The sequence below is a fragment of the Mus caroli genome, unplaced genomic scaffold (assembly GCF_978045245.1).
Source record: "Mus caroli unplaced genomic scaffold, Mus_caroli_1 scaffold_20, whole genome shotgun sequence".
Taxonomy (NCBI): Eukaryota; Metazoa; Chordata; class Mammalia; order Rodentia; family Muridae; genus Mus; species Mus caroli.
Window position 1 is genome coordinate 36,920,132 of NW_028227275.1, and position 19,550 is coordinate 36,939,681.

At 44.7% G+C, this 19,550-nt stretch overlaps 1 protein-coding gene across 8 annotated transcripts in view; it reads left to right on the forward strand.

Annotated features, from left to right (window-relative positions):
- The window catches only part of Tjp2 (tight junction protein 2), a 147,743-nt gene that overhangs the window by 108,860 nt on the left and 19,333 nt on the right, over positions 1 to 19,550 (forward strand). For all 8 annotated transcript variants that reach the window (XM_085834175.1, XM_085834177.1, XM_029472524.2 and 5 more), the window contains 8 exons: positions 1,133 to 1,235; positions 2,073 to 2,691; positions 8,147 to 8,250; positions 9,245 to 9,398; positions 11,448 to 11,556; positions 11,661 to 11,794; positions 12,958 to 13,024; positions 13,972 to 14,122. In XM_085834175.1, the coding sequence (XP_085690301.1) occupies positions 1,133 to 1,235; positions 2,073 to 2,691; positions 8,147 to 8,250; positions 9,245 to 9,398; positions 11,448 to 11,556; positions 11,661 to 11,794; positions 12,958 to 13,024; positions 13,972 to 14,122 (1,441 nt within the window). The remainder of the gene's footprint in view (positions 1 to 1,132; positions 1,236 to 2,072; positions 2,692 to 8,146; positions 8,251 to 9,244; positions 9,399 to 11,447; positions 11,557 to 11,660; positions 11,795 to 12,957; positions 13,025 to 13,971; positions 14,123 to 19,550) is intronic.

Sequence of the window (19,550 nt, forward strand, 5' to 3'; positions counted from 1 at the left end):
TAAGGCCTTGGGTTAATTGTTAGCAGAACCCCCTCCCCCCCCCCCACGCCAAATAAAAACCTAACGAATATCCCCCCCAACAGATTCTTTTTTTTTAAAGATTTATTTATTTATTATATGTAAGTACACTGTAGCTGTCTTCAGATACTCCAGAAGAGGGAGTCAAATTTGTTACGAGGATGGTTGTGAGCCACCATGTGGTTGCTGGGATTTGAACTCAGGACCTTCGGACCTCAGTGCTCTTAACCGCCGAGCCATCTCTCCAGCCCCTCTCCCCCTAACAGATTTTAATAGGAAGATTCACGATAGTTAAACCCAAGTTATCCAACTGTCAGCCTTCTGTTCTGAAGAGATAACCCACTTTAAAAGATGGGTTCTGAATCCTATCGGGAAAGAGTTTAAAGGTAACTTCTGGTATATCAGCCAGATCATTAAAAAGTTGTATCTGTGTGAGATTTAAAATCTGTGTTCTTTTCCTGTAGTTGGTAGTCCTATCAAAATTAGTCTTTTAGTCAGAGTAATATAAAATTTTAAGCTAACATTGAGTGAGCCTAAATAATAGGATTCTGTGATTTTAAAGTTTCTTCAAGAAACTTGAGGCAATGAAACCCGGCTTGATTTGCAGTCTGCGTGTTCAGGAGATGGAGCCAGACACAGAACGATCAGTAGGTTATAGCCATGGCTGGCGAAACAGTGAATTAAAAGCCAGCTTGACCTACATGAGACCCTTTATCTAAATAGTAAAAGAATCTGAGGCAAGCTTTCGACCTCTTTTCCTGCTGACATTACCCAGATGAATATGTGCCTAGTTCAGGGCTTACAAGAGGGCCTTTTGCACTGCACAGGACAGTCACTGAATTCCTATTGCTGTCCATGCCGATTCATGCTTTCTGGAGTGACCCTGGGGTGTGGGTAGACAGACCTTGTACACAAACATGGTGGTTCTTAATAAACATCCAGAAGCCGAGTGTGTGGCTTGTGGTTTCTTACTTCTGAAGAACTCTCAGACCAAGTTGGCATGACTTGTGAGCCATTGCACCCTGAGCCCTTCAGTACACTTCTCGGGCTCATTTGCTGCTTCTGTTTGGCTCTCCGGGGTTCAAGATGACTGATGCTTGTTTTGTGTTTACAGAGAAAATGACAGGGTGGTCATGGTCAATGGCACCCCCATGGAAGATGTGCTCCATTCGTTTGCCGTTCAACAGCTTAGGAAAAGTGGGAAGATAGCAGCCATCGTAAGTCCTGGCTGGGATGGCCCTCAGTGTGGTCGGTACATGCTTGCAAGCCAACATCCTTACGCGTAAACCGTAAATAAATTTAAAAAAAACTTCAAAAATGTATTTTTTTTTTTTATCAGAACACAAAGGTGCTGAAGAGATGGTTCTGTGGTTAGGCACCAATATCGTTCTTGCAGAGGACTTGACTTTAACTCTAGAGCATTTCTTTTCTGTGTGCAAAGAAAATAGCCGTTTGCTTCTGAGCATTTGGACAGAGTTACAGGACAGCCAGGGCTATACAGAGAAACCCTATCTCGAAAAAGAAAAAAAAAATAGGGCCATCCTGAGAACACTGGTAGCTGTGCCGTACCATCTAATGCCCACTCCGTATCTCAGTCCTTTTTAATCTAGAAGGGGTGTCTTTCCCCCCTCCTCTTCCTGTAACACGTGCAGGAATGTCAGCAGTTATATACAGAACATCTCATTTCCTGGCTGTTCATTTGACATCCATGAACTGACCAGAGCCGTTGGAGCTTTGCTTACTTGGTCAGAAGTGGATTTGGAGGTGTTCAAAAGCACTATATTCATTACCGCAGTCATCTTTCTCTTATTCTAACTTAGTGAGGTTTATTGTTCTTGGATCTGGACAAGGACTTGGAGGGTTGTCAGGGATACAGATGTTTAAGGTTTGTTGTAGGTTTGTTTTGGTTTGTTTTTGTATGACCCTCCCACCCTCCTCACACACACACATTGAGACTAGAGACTGACAGTTTTAATTAAAACAGGATCCAGGCCCACTGCCCTCCCAGGTGTCGCTGTACCACCCCGCATCATCTACTCTATTTGTCTGAATAGGTGGTCAAGAGGCCCCGGAAGGTTCAGGTGGCCCCACTGCAGGGCAGCCCCCCTCTCAGTCATGACGACCGAGGTTTTGAAGTGATTGAAGAATTTGATGGCAGAAGTTTCCGCAGCGGCTACAGTGAGAGGAGTCGCCACAGCAGCCACGACATGCTCAGCCACAGCTGGGAGGGCAATAGGGAGAGGGGGCGACCCCATCAGCGCACACAGAGCAGGGAACGGGAGCGCAGCCGTGGCAGGAGCCTGGAACGGGGCCTGGACCAGGAAGACTATGGGCGCAGCCGTGAGCGCAGCCGTGGCCGGAGCCTGGAGCGCGGTCTGGACCGCGACTTTGTGTCCCGGGACCACAGCCGTGGCCGTAGCATCGACAGGGACTACGACCGAGACTATGAGCGCTCCTATCACCAAGCTTATGAACCCGACTACGAAGGCCGCTACAGCCCATCATATGACCGTAGAGCCCATCCAGAGACCCGCTATGAACGGAGCCGCAGCCGAGAACACCTACATTCCCGAAGCCCCAGCCCCGAGTCTAGGTCACGGCATGAACACAAGGGCCAACATGATCCCGACAGGCCCATCGGGGTCCTTCTAACCAAAAGCAAAGCAAATGAAGGTAGGCACACATGGTGTGGGGATACAAGCTGTACCTGCAGCAGCATCACCTGGTGCTCCCCTGGCTTCTGCCAGTGTTCAGTGTCAACCTGAATTGGCCAGCACCTATGGACTCGTTTAGTTATCACTGCCTTAAGAGAGTCAGAGATGCAGAAGGGTCCATTGATCTGAACGTAGTTTTCTCAGTGGCAAAGCCAGGTCTTAAGAGATGTTCTTCTCCTCCATGTTATTTGTAAATGTAACTTTCATTCGCCCAAGTGATTTTGCTAAGCTTCTAGCCTCTGTACAAGTCTAATCTAGACCTAGAATGTTTTCAGCCTCTGAGACGTACTGCTGAATAAGCTCACCCTTTCTAGCTCTTTCTGAACCCTGGCTGGCTGGTTCAACTCAGCTTTTCTGGCTCCAACTCCTCTCCAACCTGACTGATTCAGTCTGGCTTCTCTTAAGTTTCTTACTGAGTTGTTCTGCTTGGCCTCACACTTACTTTGGCGGTCCGTTCTAATCTTCTGCCTCCTTCTCCTTCTCGGGTTTTCTCTATCTTCACCTGGGTCTAGCCTGTTCTCTCTGCAGCCTGTCTCTGTAAAACTGTCCCGGTAAAACTGCCTTTCTTTGTCTTCTCTCTGCACGGCCCCTTAAGTAGCTTTCCAGATTTGCTCTCTTCTTGTGAGAGTGGGCGGATCCTATTCATCAATCTTTCTTTTGATTCATCACTTTGCCTCTCAATCAGACATCACTCTCAAACTTGGGTGCTTCCTTCTACAAACTAACTTTACCTTCATTGTTTAGGATTAAAGGTGTGTGCTAAGAGCCGAGCCACCCCGTAAGGATCGAAACAGGGCTTTTCCGTAAATAACACAATCTAGGGGTTCACGGTGTGATCACACATCTTACAACACTTGCTAAAGTGAGGAGTCTCAGTCTCCCACCAGGCCCCGGAACCAGGAACTATGGGGTCTGGTGTGTGAACGGACTCTGCTGGTGAGCCTGGTGCTTCTCAGTGTGGGAAAACAAGGCTGAAGCTTATCCTGATGGAGTTCTATTCTAGGCTGGGGATGGTGTCTCTTTCTTAATCCTCCTAAGACCCTTGGAGGTGGGAGGCCTCGTTCCTGTGTTACAGGTCGGGTTTTGGTATGTATGTGGAAGCTGGCTCTGGCTTAGTTGGCTTGCTCTACACTGCATTCCTGGAGACGTGGGCACACTTAATCCCATCCAGGATTCATTACGTTCTGTGCAGTGACGCTGTTAGTACTGTTCGTATATAGGAGGGTGCTGCAGCAGAGCCAGCGGGGAAGCTAGGATTCACCCTGGGCTGATCTGAAGGGAGGAGATGAACAGAAGCTGAGCCATTTCCAGTCTGGGGTCTTGTCTGCCTACTTTTCAATTTTCTTATAATATAACCCTTGTCTAGTTGATTCTATTACTAGTCAAAGAAGACAAAGGAGTAGAGCCCCTAAGGCAAAGTGAAGGAGTCATTGTTCTTTAGCTCAGGAGTTGTATTTTGTAGTAGATTGTAAATGAAAAGAGTCTGGTTTCTAAGGTTTTCCTACTTAGGTAACTGGAGTGATGTAAGGTCAGTAATGGGGTACTGGGAGCATGAGGCGGGGGATGCAAGCAGAGATTGCACCCTTGCTGAGGAGAGGAAGGAACAGCCTTGTCAGCAGCTCTGGGGACATGAAGATCTCACCGACTCTTCATAGCAATTAGTGAGGAGATGGCCCTTCAGTGGTCCCCAAGCCAGATCCAGGTCAAAAGGTGGAATACAGACAAGTTTTGAAGGAGAGTGCCTGGCAGGAGACCTCCTTCCAAGAAGTCTGACTCATTCTGAGGGACATTGCTTTTAAAAGCTTTCCTCATTTCCTGTTCCTCCTTTGCCGCTTCTTTTCTGTCCGGTCATAGGAACAACTGTATCAGGCATTATAGAGACACCTTTGTATGAGTCACGAGTCAGGGTTCTCTAAAGGAACAGAACCGATAGAATGAACTTGTGTGTGTGCCTGCATTTGTGTCTGTGTGTGTATACACGTGAATGTGAAGGAATTCATTAGAGTGGTCACAACCTGTGTCCTGTTAGTCTTAACAGTGATGGTTTCATGAAAGTCACAGACAGGCCAAGCATCTGGTAGCTGTACGGTCCATGAGACTAGATGTCTTATCTCAGCAGTCTGGTGTCTGCTAGACTCTTGGAGGTATTTAGTCTACATTGGAATCTGGCTGTAACAACAGGGGAAAATGAGCTGGCCTGGGGAAGTGAGGACAAGCAGACACAAAGCCAAGGCTTCCCTCTTCCATGCCCTATCACGTGAGCTGCTGCTAGAAGATGGAGTTCAGATTTAGGGTATCTTTTTCACCTCAGACAATATGATTAAGAAAATTCCTCAATAGCGTGATCAACAGCTTGGGTTTTAGTTGATTGCAGATATAGTCAAGTTGACATGCAAGATTGGCTGTCATATGCGTATATATAAAAACTTAAAACAGAAATCTTATGGACTATTACTTATCCTGTGTGATGGACTTTGAGTTTCCATTGCAGTGAAAATTTAAAATACTGTTAGAAACACATTAAACCAATTCAAGACGCATTTATGAATTGCGATGCATAATTTAAGGAGACACCGTTGGGCTAGAGAGGTCACTCAGTGCTTAGGAGTGCTCGGTATTCTTCCAGAGGGTCTGAGTTTGGTTCCCAGTATCCATGTCAGGCAGCTTACAACTGCCTGTAACTCCAGCTCCAAGGGATCTGATGCCATCTTCTGGCCTCCACAGGCACCCACACATCATCCCCTCACCCCAACACACACACACACACACACACACACACACACACACACACACACACACACAGGAGTAGAAAAGGAAATCTTCAAATAAAGTAAAAGGAAGGGATTATCCTATGAGATTGTTCAGGTCATAACTGGTCTTGGTTAAGTACAGAAATAAAGGACTTGGGCTGGTGAGATGGCTCAGCAGGTAAGAGCACCCAACTGCTCTTCCAAAGGTCCTTAGTTCAAATCCCAGTAACCACATGGTGGCTCACAACCATCCCTAACAAGATCTGACTCCCTCTTCTGGTGTGTCTGAAGACAGTTACAGTGTACTTACATGTAATAAATAAATAAATCTTTAAAAAAAAAAAAAAGAAAGAAAGGACTTAATATTTCTCTCCTGATGGGCTGTTTTTCTTTTAACTATTTTGTTCTACAAACTTGGAAAAGATTAAACAACTTTTGGTGCTGATAAAGATCAAGCCTAGCATATGCCAGACAAGTGCTCTAGCCTGATTGCACTTTAACCACCACCAACAAAACGGCCCCTCCCATGATTTTATTCATTTATGTTTAAGTGTGTGGGTGTTTGTTTTGTTTGAATGTATAAAAGTGGAACTGGAGTGGTGGATATCTCTGAGCCACCATGTAGGTGCTGGGAATCGAACCCGAGTCCCTTGGAGAACAGTTAGTGTTCTTATCCTTTGAGCCATCTCTCCAGCCCCTCCACTGAAAAAAACTATTATTATGTATAATTTTGTCGATGGTGAGGGCCAAGTGTACTAGAGTGTTTGCATGGAGCTCATAGTATAACCCCAAGAACCTGTTCTCTCCTTCTGTGGGTTCAGGTTTGACTCACTTTAGGCCTGATATCTTTCTTCACTGAGCTATTTCACTGGCCCCAATTTTACCCTTCCTTTTTTTAAGATATATTTATTTTTATCTTATATATTAATGTTTTACCTGCATGCGTGTGTGTGTGTGTGTGTGTGTGTGTGTGTGCACCACATGCATGCCTGGTGCCTGAGGTGAGGAGGGAACATCAGATTCTCTGGACCAGGAGTTACAGACGGCTGTGAGCCACCACATGGGTGCTAGAAACTGAACCGGGTCCTCTGTGAGAGCATCAAAGACTCTTAAACTGCTCAGCCCTCTTTCCAGTCCAGGATCCCACTTCTGTGCACATTTATTTATTTATTTATTTATTTATTTATTTATTTATTTACTTTACATTCCAATAGCCACTCCCTCCCTACTTCATGATTCCACTTTTTAAAAGAAAAAAATTGCCACCTTTTGCTACAATTACCCAGTAACCTAGCTATTTCTGGGTGAGTCACGTGAAAGTGGTCACATGAAAATGAATCTTGTAAAAAACGCTGTAGTAGGTGGGAGCAGCCGTAGATTAAGAATGAACAACAACAAAAAAAAATATCCCAGCACTCGGGAGGCAGATGCAGGCGGATTTCAGAGTTCGAGGCCAGCCTGGTCTACAGAGTGAGTTCCAGGACAGCCAGGGCTATACAGAGAAACCCTGTCTTGAACTCCCCCACCCCCCCCCCCCCAAAAAAAAAAAAAAAAAAAGAATGAACACCACTGCCAGTTCCCATCAGCAGGCTCCTCGCTGTGTCGCAAAGCTCATTCACTGGTGTTTTGTTTTGTTGTTTTTAAATTTAAGGAGTGTCCATACAGATCCGAGTGAGCCTGTTTGCAGATACTCCTATATTGCCATGGGAACATCCTCTTAGGAGGATAGGTGAAATGTTACTTTGTAAGAAAAGTTCATCAGATTTGTCTCCGCCCTCTGTGCACTCTCTAGCCATCCACAGGAGAGATGCTGTAGCCCTCGGATAGAGTGAGCTGTGCCCAGTACTTCTTTTTCTTGTTGTTTGTGGTGTTAAAGGTAAACCTAGAGCCTTGCAAAGGTCAGATGCTCACTGTACCCCGGAGGACCACAGCAGCTAAGCACTTTGTATCTTTGTAATAAGATCCAAGGCTAATAGGTTTACTGAAATTGATATTTTTTTAAACTACTACTTTTGTGACCACAAGAAGGTGCGTTCTCCATGTAGGAAATTTGTTTTGAAGAAAGCAACTATTTTGTAAGTATGCAGTTATCTGTCCAACACTAGTAATAATAATTTAAAAGCTGAATGTGTTTGCTCTCAAGCTGTGATGGCTTTCAGAGTCACTACAGTTCACTCTTAAAATCTGTCTTTTTACAGTTTAATAAATAAAATCAGGAAAGGCTATAGAAGACTTGCAATATCTATAGAAGACTTGCAGTATTAAAATACGAGCATCCCTTCTAACTGCAGTGTTGTTTTTCTTTGAGAACAGTTCAGAGTGCAGCTGACTCTCCCTGCCAGGCCGTTGACTTTGCCCCAGCTCAAACCCTGGGCAGTGTGAACTGTCACAGAGACATACTATGTCCACAGCATCATGTGGGCCACCTTAGGGTCAGCACAATTTCCTGTTAAGATACAGAGCAGACTGTTGTTATCCAACTTTTTATTTGAAATGTGTTCATTCTGCATCAGACACCGCATAGCCTCTGCCTAGCTAACATTTTTGCAACATTGTCTTCTCTGCTCCTCCCTCGTCTTGTTTGTTGGTTTGTTTGTTTGTTTGTTTATTTTAAAGTTTTCTGAGTCAGTTGAGAACATGTGTGTTCCCTTGCTTGTCTTCTAGAGTATGGGCTCCGCCTGGGGAGTCAGATCTTCATCAAAGAAATGACCAGAACAGGACTGGCAACCAAAGATGGCAACCTTCATGAGGGGGACATAATTCTCAAGGTAGGACATGGAGCATTGTGTGCCTGGTGTGTTCCTCGTCAGCACCCGCACTGCCACCCGCACCCGCACCGCCACCCGCACCACCACCCCGCACATCTGCAGACCAGGTCAGAATCTCTTAGTCCACGGAGAGAGGTGGAAGCAGGAGGAGCAGCTTGATGAGGTGATCTTTGCTATAAGAACAAAAATAAACTGAGATATGAACAGGAGAGAGAGACACAGAAGAGCCGGCCTGTTCCCCACCACTTGGGAGCCCTGCTCTCTCTCTCTAGCCCCTGCCCCCCTAAAAATCATGTAAAAAGGAAAAGGGAAAACAAGCCTTAGGGTCTGTACTAATTTAGTAATCACGGAAGAACCTCAAGGAACACTTTCTCTTCTTCCTGTTGATTTAAAGTCGAAGTTCCTGTTCCCCTACCAAGGAAAGAAAAGTCTGCGAGCCATTGATCTATAGTTGCTTCATGTGTTTGATAGGGTTTTTTGTTTGTTTTGTTTTTGTTTTATTTATTTATTTGTTTGTTTATTTTTGAGACAGGGTTTCTCTGAATAGTTCTGGCTACCTAGAACTCACTTCATAGACCAGGCTGGCCTCGAACTCAGAGATCCACTTGTGTTTGCCTCCCAAGTACTGGAACTAAAGGTGTATGCCACCATTAGCCGGCTATGTTTGATAGTTTTTTTTTTTTTTTTTTTTTGAAAACTTCTCCAATCAGGAAGCATATTCCAGCAGTAAACCAAGCTGTAGACTTGAACTTGGTTGTTAAGTAGATTAGCAGAGCAACCTAAATATTACTCTGACTCCTTCAATACCTATTCTGGGCATGTGTGGTTACATTTAATTTGAAGGATAATTCACATTCATTAAATCATCCTGCAGTCTGGTCTGAGTGTCTTAGCAAGTTCTTTCCAGTTCTATAACAGGAAAATAGGAGTTTTGAACTTAGCTGCAAGCAGTTGTCCTACATATGAATAACACTGCCATTCTTCGTCTGCGCAGATCAACGGCACTGTTACTGAGAACATGTCTTTAACGGATGCTCGGAAGTTAATAGAAAAGTCTCGAGGAAAACTGCAGCTTGTGGTGTTGAGAGACAGCAAGCAGACCCTCATCAACATCCCAGCCCTAAACGACAGCGACTCTGAAGTGGAGGGTAAGAAGGAGCCTTTGGGCTGGGCTGGGTGTCAAAAAGCCCAGTCCCAAGGGGCAGCGAAGCCTTCCTTCAGACTTAGATTCAAAAGGAGAAGTATTCCTGATCTTTGTTTGTTTGTTTGTTTGTTTGTTTAAGCATCTTTTGAAATTAGATTTCTAAGAGAGAATTCTGCCACAGGTAATTAGGCCACTGAGAACCAAACTTACTAGCATAAACAAAGCGTGCATGACCAGCCAATGAGCTAAACATACCACTTAGACATTTGCTGTGTGCTCGTGCAGATACTGATAAAGTGTAGACTTTTTGTGAGTCTTTAAAAATGACAGAAGCCAAGCATGGAAAAGCCTCTAATCCCTCTCTCAGCAGGCACAGTCAAGGCCAGACTGTCTACCTAGCAAGTTTCAGGCTTTTAAAAACTGGCTGTGGCCACACCTATGCTCGTGGCTCTGCCTTCCTTTTTCCATGAGCCCCTTCTTTATCTTAACTCTAGTGTGCTTAAAATCTGTGTTAAATTCTCTTAATAAATTCCATCTCTGCTTAAGAACAACAACAACAAAGGCAGTTAGTATTCTGAGCTTTAGAAGGTGGCATGGAGTGTGTAGCCGCTATCAGTCAGTCAGAATGGCTCAGTATTATGGTAGCAGTTGCTTACTAATGTATGTCCCTGTTTCTGGTTGTTTCTCTTTGATTGGTTCGAAACTGGGATAAATGCATTTGTTCCAGCTCCACACATTACTTGCAAGGGGAGGAATCAACTGCCCTTTCATACTGATAAACACTTAATGTTGAACTACAGGGACCAGCTCTGAATGTTTGCTAGTAATGTAAAACCTGGTTACGAGTGCAGGTGTGGCGTGTTCGAGTTGCAGAGTTAGGGTTGCCGCCTTACCTTCACAGAAGGGTGTTTTAGAAAAGCAACATGAGAAAGAAGGCAGTAAAAGGGTTGCCATACTTCCCTCACATGCGTCTCCTCAAAGCCATGCTATCTAGAGGATGGGCTCTTGTCTTGTAATACTTCAGACTGGGGAAATAGCTCAGGAGAGGGCTTCCATCCTGTGTACAAGCTCCCAGGGTGTGGCTCCATCCCAGGCCCCACAGTTGGCTTTCCCACCAGTCCCCTGTTTACACTACTGGGTGAAAATAGCCTGGTGGGGTGGCAAGATGGCTCAGCAGGCCAAGGCGCTTCCCTAAGATTGTTACCGTGCACCAAATTGCCTTGTTTGTAAAGTTCACTTCCTTTCTGGTCTATCAGATGTCTAATGGGTTGGTCTGGGCTGTGAGGACAGGACAGGACAGGAAAGCGATTGAGGCAACCCGGTGTGGTAGTGAGGCCTTTCTTTATCTTAACTCTAGTGTGCTTAAACTATACACTACCACTCTAGTGTGGTAGTGTATAGTTCGCTTTCTTATATCATGTACAGCGTCAGTATCAGGCAGCTTGGTTCAACAAGATTTCCACGTGGTTTGAATACATGTTAAAATGTGAGGAACACTGGTCTGCTTGGCGAGAGTGGTTTCTGTAGCCTCAGATTCTGGCAATCACCGGTTGAAACTCTGCGTGGGGGTGGGGGTGGGGGGTGGAGTCGAGAAAGATAAGGTTTCTTTTTTTTTTTTTACTCTATCCACAGTATATATACGGCATTTGTAATATGTTATATATTACAGATAAAACATGCAGGAGAACATGGATAGGCTACATGCTCACATTTAGCATCTTATATAAAGGACTTAATCACCTGCTGAGTTTGGTTGGGAAAATGGGTCTGGAACCAATTTCTACAGCAATAACAGAGGGACACTCCTTTGTAGCCTCCTTAAAAGAGCTCTAAAAGCTAGTGGGCCGAGAGAAGTGTACAGTTCTGAATTTGACTGTTCTATTCATTCAGTAATGTCTCTCTCTGAAAATTAGGAAGACTTTCCCCCATCCCTTAGTAAAAGAAAAAACTGCCAAACTGATAGCCTTCCCTCATGCTTCCGACTCTTGGAGACTAGTGTAATTTTGGTACTTACGTATTTCACTGAATTGGACTTTCCTTATTTTGAAACCAGATATCTCGGAAATAGAGTCCAACCGGTCTTTTTCCCCAGAGGAGAGACGCCAGCAGTATTCTGATCAGGATTACCATTCCTCCACTGAGAAGCTGAAGGAGAGGCCGAGGTAAGGCCGGTGGGGCTCCGTTTCTGTTAGTCACTAGTGCATGTACTTGGGTGTCTGTCACGACTGTGTTATCTGCTGAGACATGATCATGGTCTGTGCTTCAGCTCAAGAGAGGAGACCTCAGGCAGACTGTCCAGGATGGGTGCCACTCCCACGCCGTTCAAGTCCACGGGCGACATCACAGCTGCGGGTGTCACAGAGGCCAGCAGGGAGCCCAGGTACCAGGAAGAAGGCCCAGGTGAGGCGTTAAGGCCATTCTTTTGTACGTGTGTGTTACACACAAGCTGGTTCATGCTTCCAGCCCAGATCCACTGATCGGAAGAACTGAGTTCAGAAATATGTGCTTGATGTTTCTTAGACTGTGACTAAAAAAAAAAAAAAAGCAACATTATTTAAAAAATAATTTGTCCAGTGGAGGAAGCCTTCTTTATTTTTCTCTTAATGTGAGAGGTAAAATCCATCCTAATATATGATCAAAATGGGTCACATTTTGACACATTTGAATACTTCCTCTTGCTCTCTGTCCATGTGATTATCATCATAACTCTAAGTACATCTAAGTACATTTTTTTTTTTTTTCTGAGACAGGGTTTCGCTGTGTAGCCCTGGCTGTCCTGGAACTCACTCTGTAGACCAGGCTGGCCTCAAACTCAGAAATCCACCTGCGCCTGCCTCCCAAGTGCTAGGATTAAAGGCGTGCACCACCACTGCCCGGCTACATCAATACTTATATGTGGGGAAAAACATAATATTTTCTGTCTATCCAGAGCCCTGCTTCGTGCATGTGTACCTTGTGTTTGGTGTTTCTTTTCTCTTTGAGAAACTATGATAACTGTAAATGCCCAAGTTAAGCTTCATCTGTCTGTCTGTCTGTCTCTCTCTCTCAGTAAAAGTGAACACAGTTTAAGAAAGGAGTGGGCTAAGGAGCAGGGAAGGCTGTGCTGTTGTTAGGTGGGGTGGTGCAGTGTGGCACCACGGTAAGGGTTGTACTTAAAGCCCGTGGGTTTTGCTCTTTATATTAAGAAACAAGCTTCGGATCTGGATGATGAAGAAGATTTTTGTCTCGCTTTGTTATGATTTGTTTACGTGGCATGGGGATTGAATCCACACTGTGCTGCATGTGAGGCAGAGCTCCACACTTCAGCTGCACAGTCAGCCCACACTCAACTTTCTTAAAATCCAGAGCAGAGTGCCTGGGGACTGGAGAGATTATTCAGGGGTTAAGAGTTTCCCATCATCCCTATGGTGGCTCTCAACCCTCTGTAACGCTAGTTCCAGGGGATCTGATGCCCTCTTCTGGCCTCCACAAGCACTAGGCACCCACATGGTGAGTTTGTGTGCATGGAAAAAAAAATCTCACAGGCATAGAATAAAAAACAAATGAAATCTTTAAATCCACAGTTCCTCAACCCAGAACAGCTCCAAGAGTTTTTCTTCGTCCTAGTCCCGAAGATGAAGCAATATATGGGTATGTAATGCGCCTTCATTACTCTGATGCCCCTTCTTTATCCCCCACTCGGCATACGTCTCAGCCGAAGTCCACCACAGTGGTGCTGTTTCCACCCTGACCCCAGTGGCCAGTTTCTGTTCAGCCACCTTTTAACCAATGCTTAGTCCTAATGTTCACAAGAAAGAGGAGTCATCTATGAGAAGAGCAAACTTGGGGATTGGGTGAACTTTACGGGCGTTGGTATCTGTCCGTTTACTTACCTGACTGCTTGCCTTGAATATTTTGTATCCGTCAGATGTATAGCTCCAAAAGGGTGGAGCAGCTCCAGAATGTAGTGCTTCAGTAGAGACTGCAGGGGTGCCATGATCCCTGCGTGGTGGGGAGGGAGAAGGGACCATGTTGAGTGGTGTCTAGACGGCAGTTGTTGGATTAGGCCTGGCTTCCTTGGATTTGAACTGTCTTTTTTTTTTTTTTTTTTTTTTTGGTTTTTCGAGACAGGGTTTCTCTGTATAGCCCTGGCTGTCCTGGAACTCACTTTGTAGACCAGGCTGGCCTCGAACTCAGAAATCCACCTGCCTCTGCCTCCCAAGTGCTGGGATTAAAGGCGTGCGCCACCACCGCCCGGCTTGAACTGTCTTTATTTGACTAAACTTGTGGTGGAATACATTTGGGAGGACATCTTTCTATCAGACAGCTAAAATCAATCCCTAAATCCATACTTTCTCATCTTAGATGAGTTAATGTGGTAAATTCCGTATTTTGTTCTCTTGTGGGCTGGTAGACATTTCCCATCACTGTCCCAGGGAGATTAAATTATAGAACAGATGAGAAAAACGAGAGGGACTTGTATAAACTGTAAAGTCCCCCTGAGCTAGAAAATAGTTAAAGTCTTTAATCTCCATGAGAATCCTCCTCTTTAAACAGTATATTTTTGTCTTTTCTTTCTGAAACCAAACCTACTTCAGCCCTAACACCAAAATGGTGAGGTTCAAGAAGGGAGACAGCGTGGGCCTCCGGTTGGCTGGTGGAAACGACGTTGGGATATTTGTGGCTGGCATTCAGGAGGGCACCTCCGCAGAGCAGGAGGGCCTGCAAGAAGGAGACCAGATTCTGAAGGTAAGGAAGCCTTGCCTTACAAGGGGCTTTGATGGATGTTTTTCAGTTTAGGGGTTTTTCTTTATATTTATGTATGTACACACACAGAGAGACTTGGGTGGAAAATCCACAAGGCATTAACTGGGGGTCTGGTAAGCATTTCTGTGCCAAGAGCAGAGGGCAGAAGAAGTTGCAAAATCATCCAGGGAATCAGACCTCAAGGCACAAGGATGTGCCCGCTCGCTCTGCCCGCTCTCTGCTCCTGCTCTCTGCACTCTGCTGATATGGTCCAGAGTGGGAGTTCCCAAGCCTTTCTCATTAGCATTGCTAAGCTTTCCAGTGAAATTCTGGGACCTTCTTTGGGTCCTGGGAGGGCCTAGGAAGACGACCTGAGTGAACCTTGAGGCAGCACATGATCGTAGGACATCTTTTCAGCTTCCCATGCTACTCATGAAAATCTTTTCAAATGCCAGCCCATACTAATGTGTACTCAGCGCATGTCCAAATGAAGAGAAAGCGTGCTTTTGGCTCCTGGGAAGCCAGAGGTTTAGAGCCTTGCTCATTAAAGTCGCAGAATCAGATCGATTTCTCTTGTGGAAGGGACAGTACCTGTGAGTTTTATGAAAGAGAAGTGGAGAATTCACCTAGGCTTTCAGACACCCAATTTCTGTATAAAACATTGTTAAAGACAAGGAGAATTGCTTCCATAGTCAGAACTTTCCTAGAAAGGTGGTTTTGTTTTGTTTTGTTTTGGGCCATCACTATGGTGACCAGGAAGATGCTGGTGGCTGCTGACTTCTCTTGCAGTAGTCCTCGGTAGAGGTCAGGCAACAGGTGGCCTTGCTAATCACACAAGCTGACTGTAAAAAAGTCTTTTTTTTTTTTTTTTGTAAAAGGCTGAGAAAGATTGATCTCCCTTAGCTGGGCAGAGAGGCAGCTGCAGCACAGTGAGCCGGAGCTGATACTGAATCCTCCCCAGGCTCCCAGCACACCCAGCCCGGCCCTTCGCACTGCGCTCAGATAATGAAAGGCGATATTTGTGTGTTGGGAAGGACCGCACAGTCTGACCTTGAAGTACAGGAACACTGGCCTAACTATTTCCACTGCAGTGTGTCAGTCTGAAGACACGAAGGGAACTGTTAGCATAGCCTGGCCACGTTCTTTTTTGTTGGTGGCTTTTTGAGAATGCCTCTGCCTTTCATAGGTAAGGCCTTATGTGTATAGTTCGCTGTACCGCCGCTGAACCCAGCGGGTTTTACAGATAACAGAAACATGACTGCTTTGATTTTTATTTCCTTTTCCCTGCTTATTTTAACTGCTTCTTTGTTATTTATATGATGTCGCTGGTATATTCTCTTTCAAAATCTGTTTTGGAATGGAAAAGACAATAACAAAACCAAACACTTGTGGGGGGTGATTGTTAAGTCACATGGATTTTAAAAACTACATCTCATTTGTGTGTGTGTGTGTGTGTGTGTGTGTGGTGGGGGTGGGGTAGCGAGAGGAACACCTGTGCCGTGTCATGCATTGGATGTCAGAGGACAACTTTTGGGAGTCATTTCTCTCTACCACATGGATCTTAGGGGTCAAACTCAGGTCATCAGGTTTGGTGGCAAGTGCCTTAACGTTAGCATTGAGCCAAATCGCTGGCCCCAGGGTTTTAAAATATAGCTTGCAAAGTATGTTTTAATTTTGACAATTATAGCTTTGTTCCTAACAGAAGGTCATAGAAATGGATCGAGGGACCCCTGAAACCCCGTGTGCCCTTTTATGTTTAAATAAACAGATAAATATGAGCATTTACAGTGTACCTAGAAAGCATTCCTAGACGCAGATGAGGCTATGCAGATGACACAAGAGAGGGTTAGACAGCAAAGTTCTGTGACCTCTGTTTGGGGACAGAGGCAAGAATGGCAGCATCTTACATGGTAACATTGTTTCACAGAGGAGCTGATTGCCTTTGCAATCACTCTCCTCTTTATTTTCTGCTCCCTCTTCCATGATCCCTGAGCCTTGCCGAGAGGGGATCTAGTACAGATGTTCCATGTAGAGTTGAGTGTTCCACACTCTTCAGGCTGAGTGCTCCACACTCTTCAGGCTGAGTGCTCCACACTCTTCAGAGCTGAGTGCCCCACACTCTCTTACTTTCTATATGTTTGCAGGTTGTGGGTCTTTTAATTAGTCATTATTGACTGCATAAAGAAACTTCTCGGAGTCAGGTATGGTAGGCTAGGATATGCCTTTAACCTAGCACACTAGGAGTCAGAGACAGGAGAGCTCTCTGAGTTCAAGGCCAGCCTGGTCTGCAAATCGAGTTACAGGACAGCTAGAGCTACACAGAGAAATCTTGTTTTGGAAAAAAAGAAAATAGAAACTTTTCTGTCTGGTGTTAAGTGGCATACTCATCTATAGGTATAAGAATAAGAACTTAGTGGTCAGTTTATTATTATTTCCACTTAGCAGAATTTAGCACTGAGTTCTCCCATGACAGAGCCAGCCATAGGCTTTAGCCAAGTTAATAGTATCAGATTGGTTTCTAAATCCAACCAGAACCTGTGCTGGTTTCTACCAGTGGGCCTGTGTGCCAGGTAGTTATCATTGTAGGGCTTCTTGATGGCTTTTCTCCACTGATAGCATGCAGTGAACCCTCCAGCACGCTGAAAACCTTAGCTGATAGATAATGCATCTTCCAGCATAGTACACGGCTGGTTTCCCTGTAGCCTATGACTCGAGTATGTTCCACCTTCAGTAGTAGGATCTTACCGTCATGTTATTGACTATATTAAAGACCTCAAATCTTCTAAAGCTAATTAAACATATTCAGACAAGTATCTAGGCACAAAATAAACACAAAAATCATTAGCCTTTTATATATCAACACCAGACATAACCAATAAGAAACAAGGGAAACAATCCCATTTACCATGGCCCAAAGAAAAAGAAAATCTTGGGATGATTCTAACCAAGGAAGGTAAAGACTTGTACAATGAAAATTTTAATACACCAAAGAAAGGATATTGAAGATAATGAAAGATTAGAAGGGTCTCCAATGTTCATGGGTTGGGAGTGTTAATATTGTGAAAATGACCATCCTACCAAAAGTAATCTCTAGATTCAACCAATCCCCATCAAAATTCCAATGTAAATTCTTAGCAGAAACTGAGGATGGGATGTGTCTCAAAAGTCATATGAAATCACAAAAGACCCATGATAGCTAATACAATCCTGGAGAACAAAAACATTACTGGAGGTGTCACTGTCTCTGATTCCAAGTTATCCTGCAGAGCTATGGTAGTAACACCAGCATGATGGTGGCAGAAAAGAGACACATTGACCAGCAGAATAGAATTGAAAACCCAGAAAGACATACTGGAGAAAAGACAGCGTCTTCAACAAACAGTGCTGGTCAAACCGGTTGTACAAGAATGAAGATGGATCATTCTCTCTCTTCACAAGATTCAATTCCTGATGGATCAAGGATCTCAATATACAACCTGAGACCCGAATCTGCCAGAGAAGGACATATAGGACGTGGTACCACTTACAGGCCCAGGAAAGGACTCTGAACAGGATCCCCGTAGCCCAGGCATAACACCAACAGTTGACACACGGAATCTCATGGTACTAAGAAAGCTTCAAAGGCTCCAGACAGAACACCATCGTTCGAGTCACGAGGCCGCTTACAGCAGGGGAGGAGTCTTTAGGGAGCTCCGGTGTCTGGAATATACTGAGCTCAGAAAGAAGTAAATACTAAGAAAATAAAGGTTTAATTGAAAACCAAGCAGGAGGGCTGCAGAGGTGGCTCAGAGTTGAGTCTACCCTTCCAGAGAACCTTGCGTCTGATTTCCAGCCCCCACATGGTAGCTCACAACCATCTGGAACTTCAGTTCCAGGGCATCCAGTGCCCCTATCTGACCTTTGTGGTTAGAAAGACACACATGTAATGCAAAGAGATAGAAGCAAGCAAACACTCTACAACATAATAAATGTTTTTGATATGTTGGGGCCTGAAATTAAATAGAACCTTCAACAGAAGAAATGCTAATGGACAAGAATTCCCCCCGCCCCAAATACTCAACATCTTTAGCCATCAGGAAAGTGTGAATTAAAAGTACTTCCTGGCTTTCTAAGTTATCTTACGACAGCATCCTTCCCTAGTGTCCCCCCCTCCAGGCATTATGGGATAGATGCTGTTGACTCCTTGTTGGAAGGATGTATGGACGAGCGGCTTAATGATACAGGGGCCCCGTGGTCTTCCATGTCAGACTAATGCACCCGATTTCACAAACACGTGTTAAACGTTTTTCTTTGTTTTTGAGACAGGATCCCACTGACCTTGAACTCATAATCAGCTTGCCTCAGCCAAAAACATTAGGATTAGTGTCCATGGTTAGATGGCTTTTGAGAGATAAGGGTTACAGGAGAAAGGTTGAATTGAACTGTGAATGTGCTTTCAAGGTTTTATCGGAATTAATGTTCAAGAAATAGGGTTCCGGGTCTGCTTATTATAGACCCCACCGTTCGGCATCGGTTATAGTTAGCTGTTTATTACTTACTGTGGGAGACTTACAAAAAAGAAGGGAGTCAGACAGAATGACAAATCCTAGTCAGTTCAGTGATAAGTTCTTCATTTGAAGGACTGTCAGGTGTGATGCAATGTAAGACCTGAAGAAGGAAGGTAGGGCAATATTTGTAGTTGCCTGGGCTTCTTTACCGGATCCAGGTCACCTGCTATGGCTTTGGGGAATTAAATCAAGTCTATTGGAGGGGCCACAGCAAGACTGAGGCTGTGACAATTTTGTTGAGAGCAATCAGAGTTTTTATACCCTTATCAGAAACAGAATATAGTGGCAGTTGTCAGGATTAAGACAATTGTCGTTGCCAGGGTACAGTGAAGTTTACAAGCTATACGGGGTACACAAGATTAATGTCTAAGACCAGTTGTCCTATCCAACTTCCATGTTTCCTTGACTTGCAAGGGAACAGGCAGAGAAACACAAAGTGGCCTGAATGCTTTACTGTCTGAGGGAGTGTACCAGTCTTTCAGGAACTGGAAGACATATTGTATCCAGGAGCCATGGGCTCTAACCTGAAAAACCTATGACACGTGCCTCTCAAGGCAGCTAGGGCAAGCCAACTTCAGGGTTCCTGCAAGTGCTCACATAGCCGAGGCCAATAGGAAAGTGCTGGGCAGGTGGACTGAACGGCAGCTATACAGACTTGTGTATCTTCTGCTTTTGCTCCAGACAGGCCCTCGTGAGAACACACAGAAATTTAGGAGTTACCTTTTAGTTAAAATTTATTTATTTCACGTATGTAAGTACACTGTTGCTGTTATCAGAAGAGGACATTGGGTCCCTGTTATAAATGGTTATGAGCCACCATGTGGTTGCTGGGATGTGAACTCAGGACCTCTGGAAGAGCAGCCAGTGCTCTTAACCACTGAGCT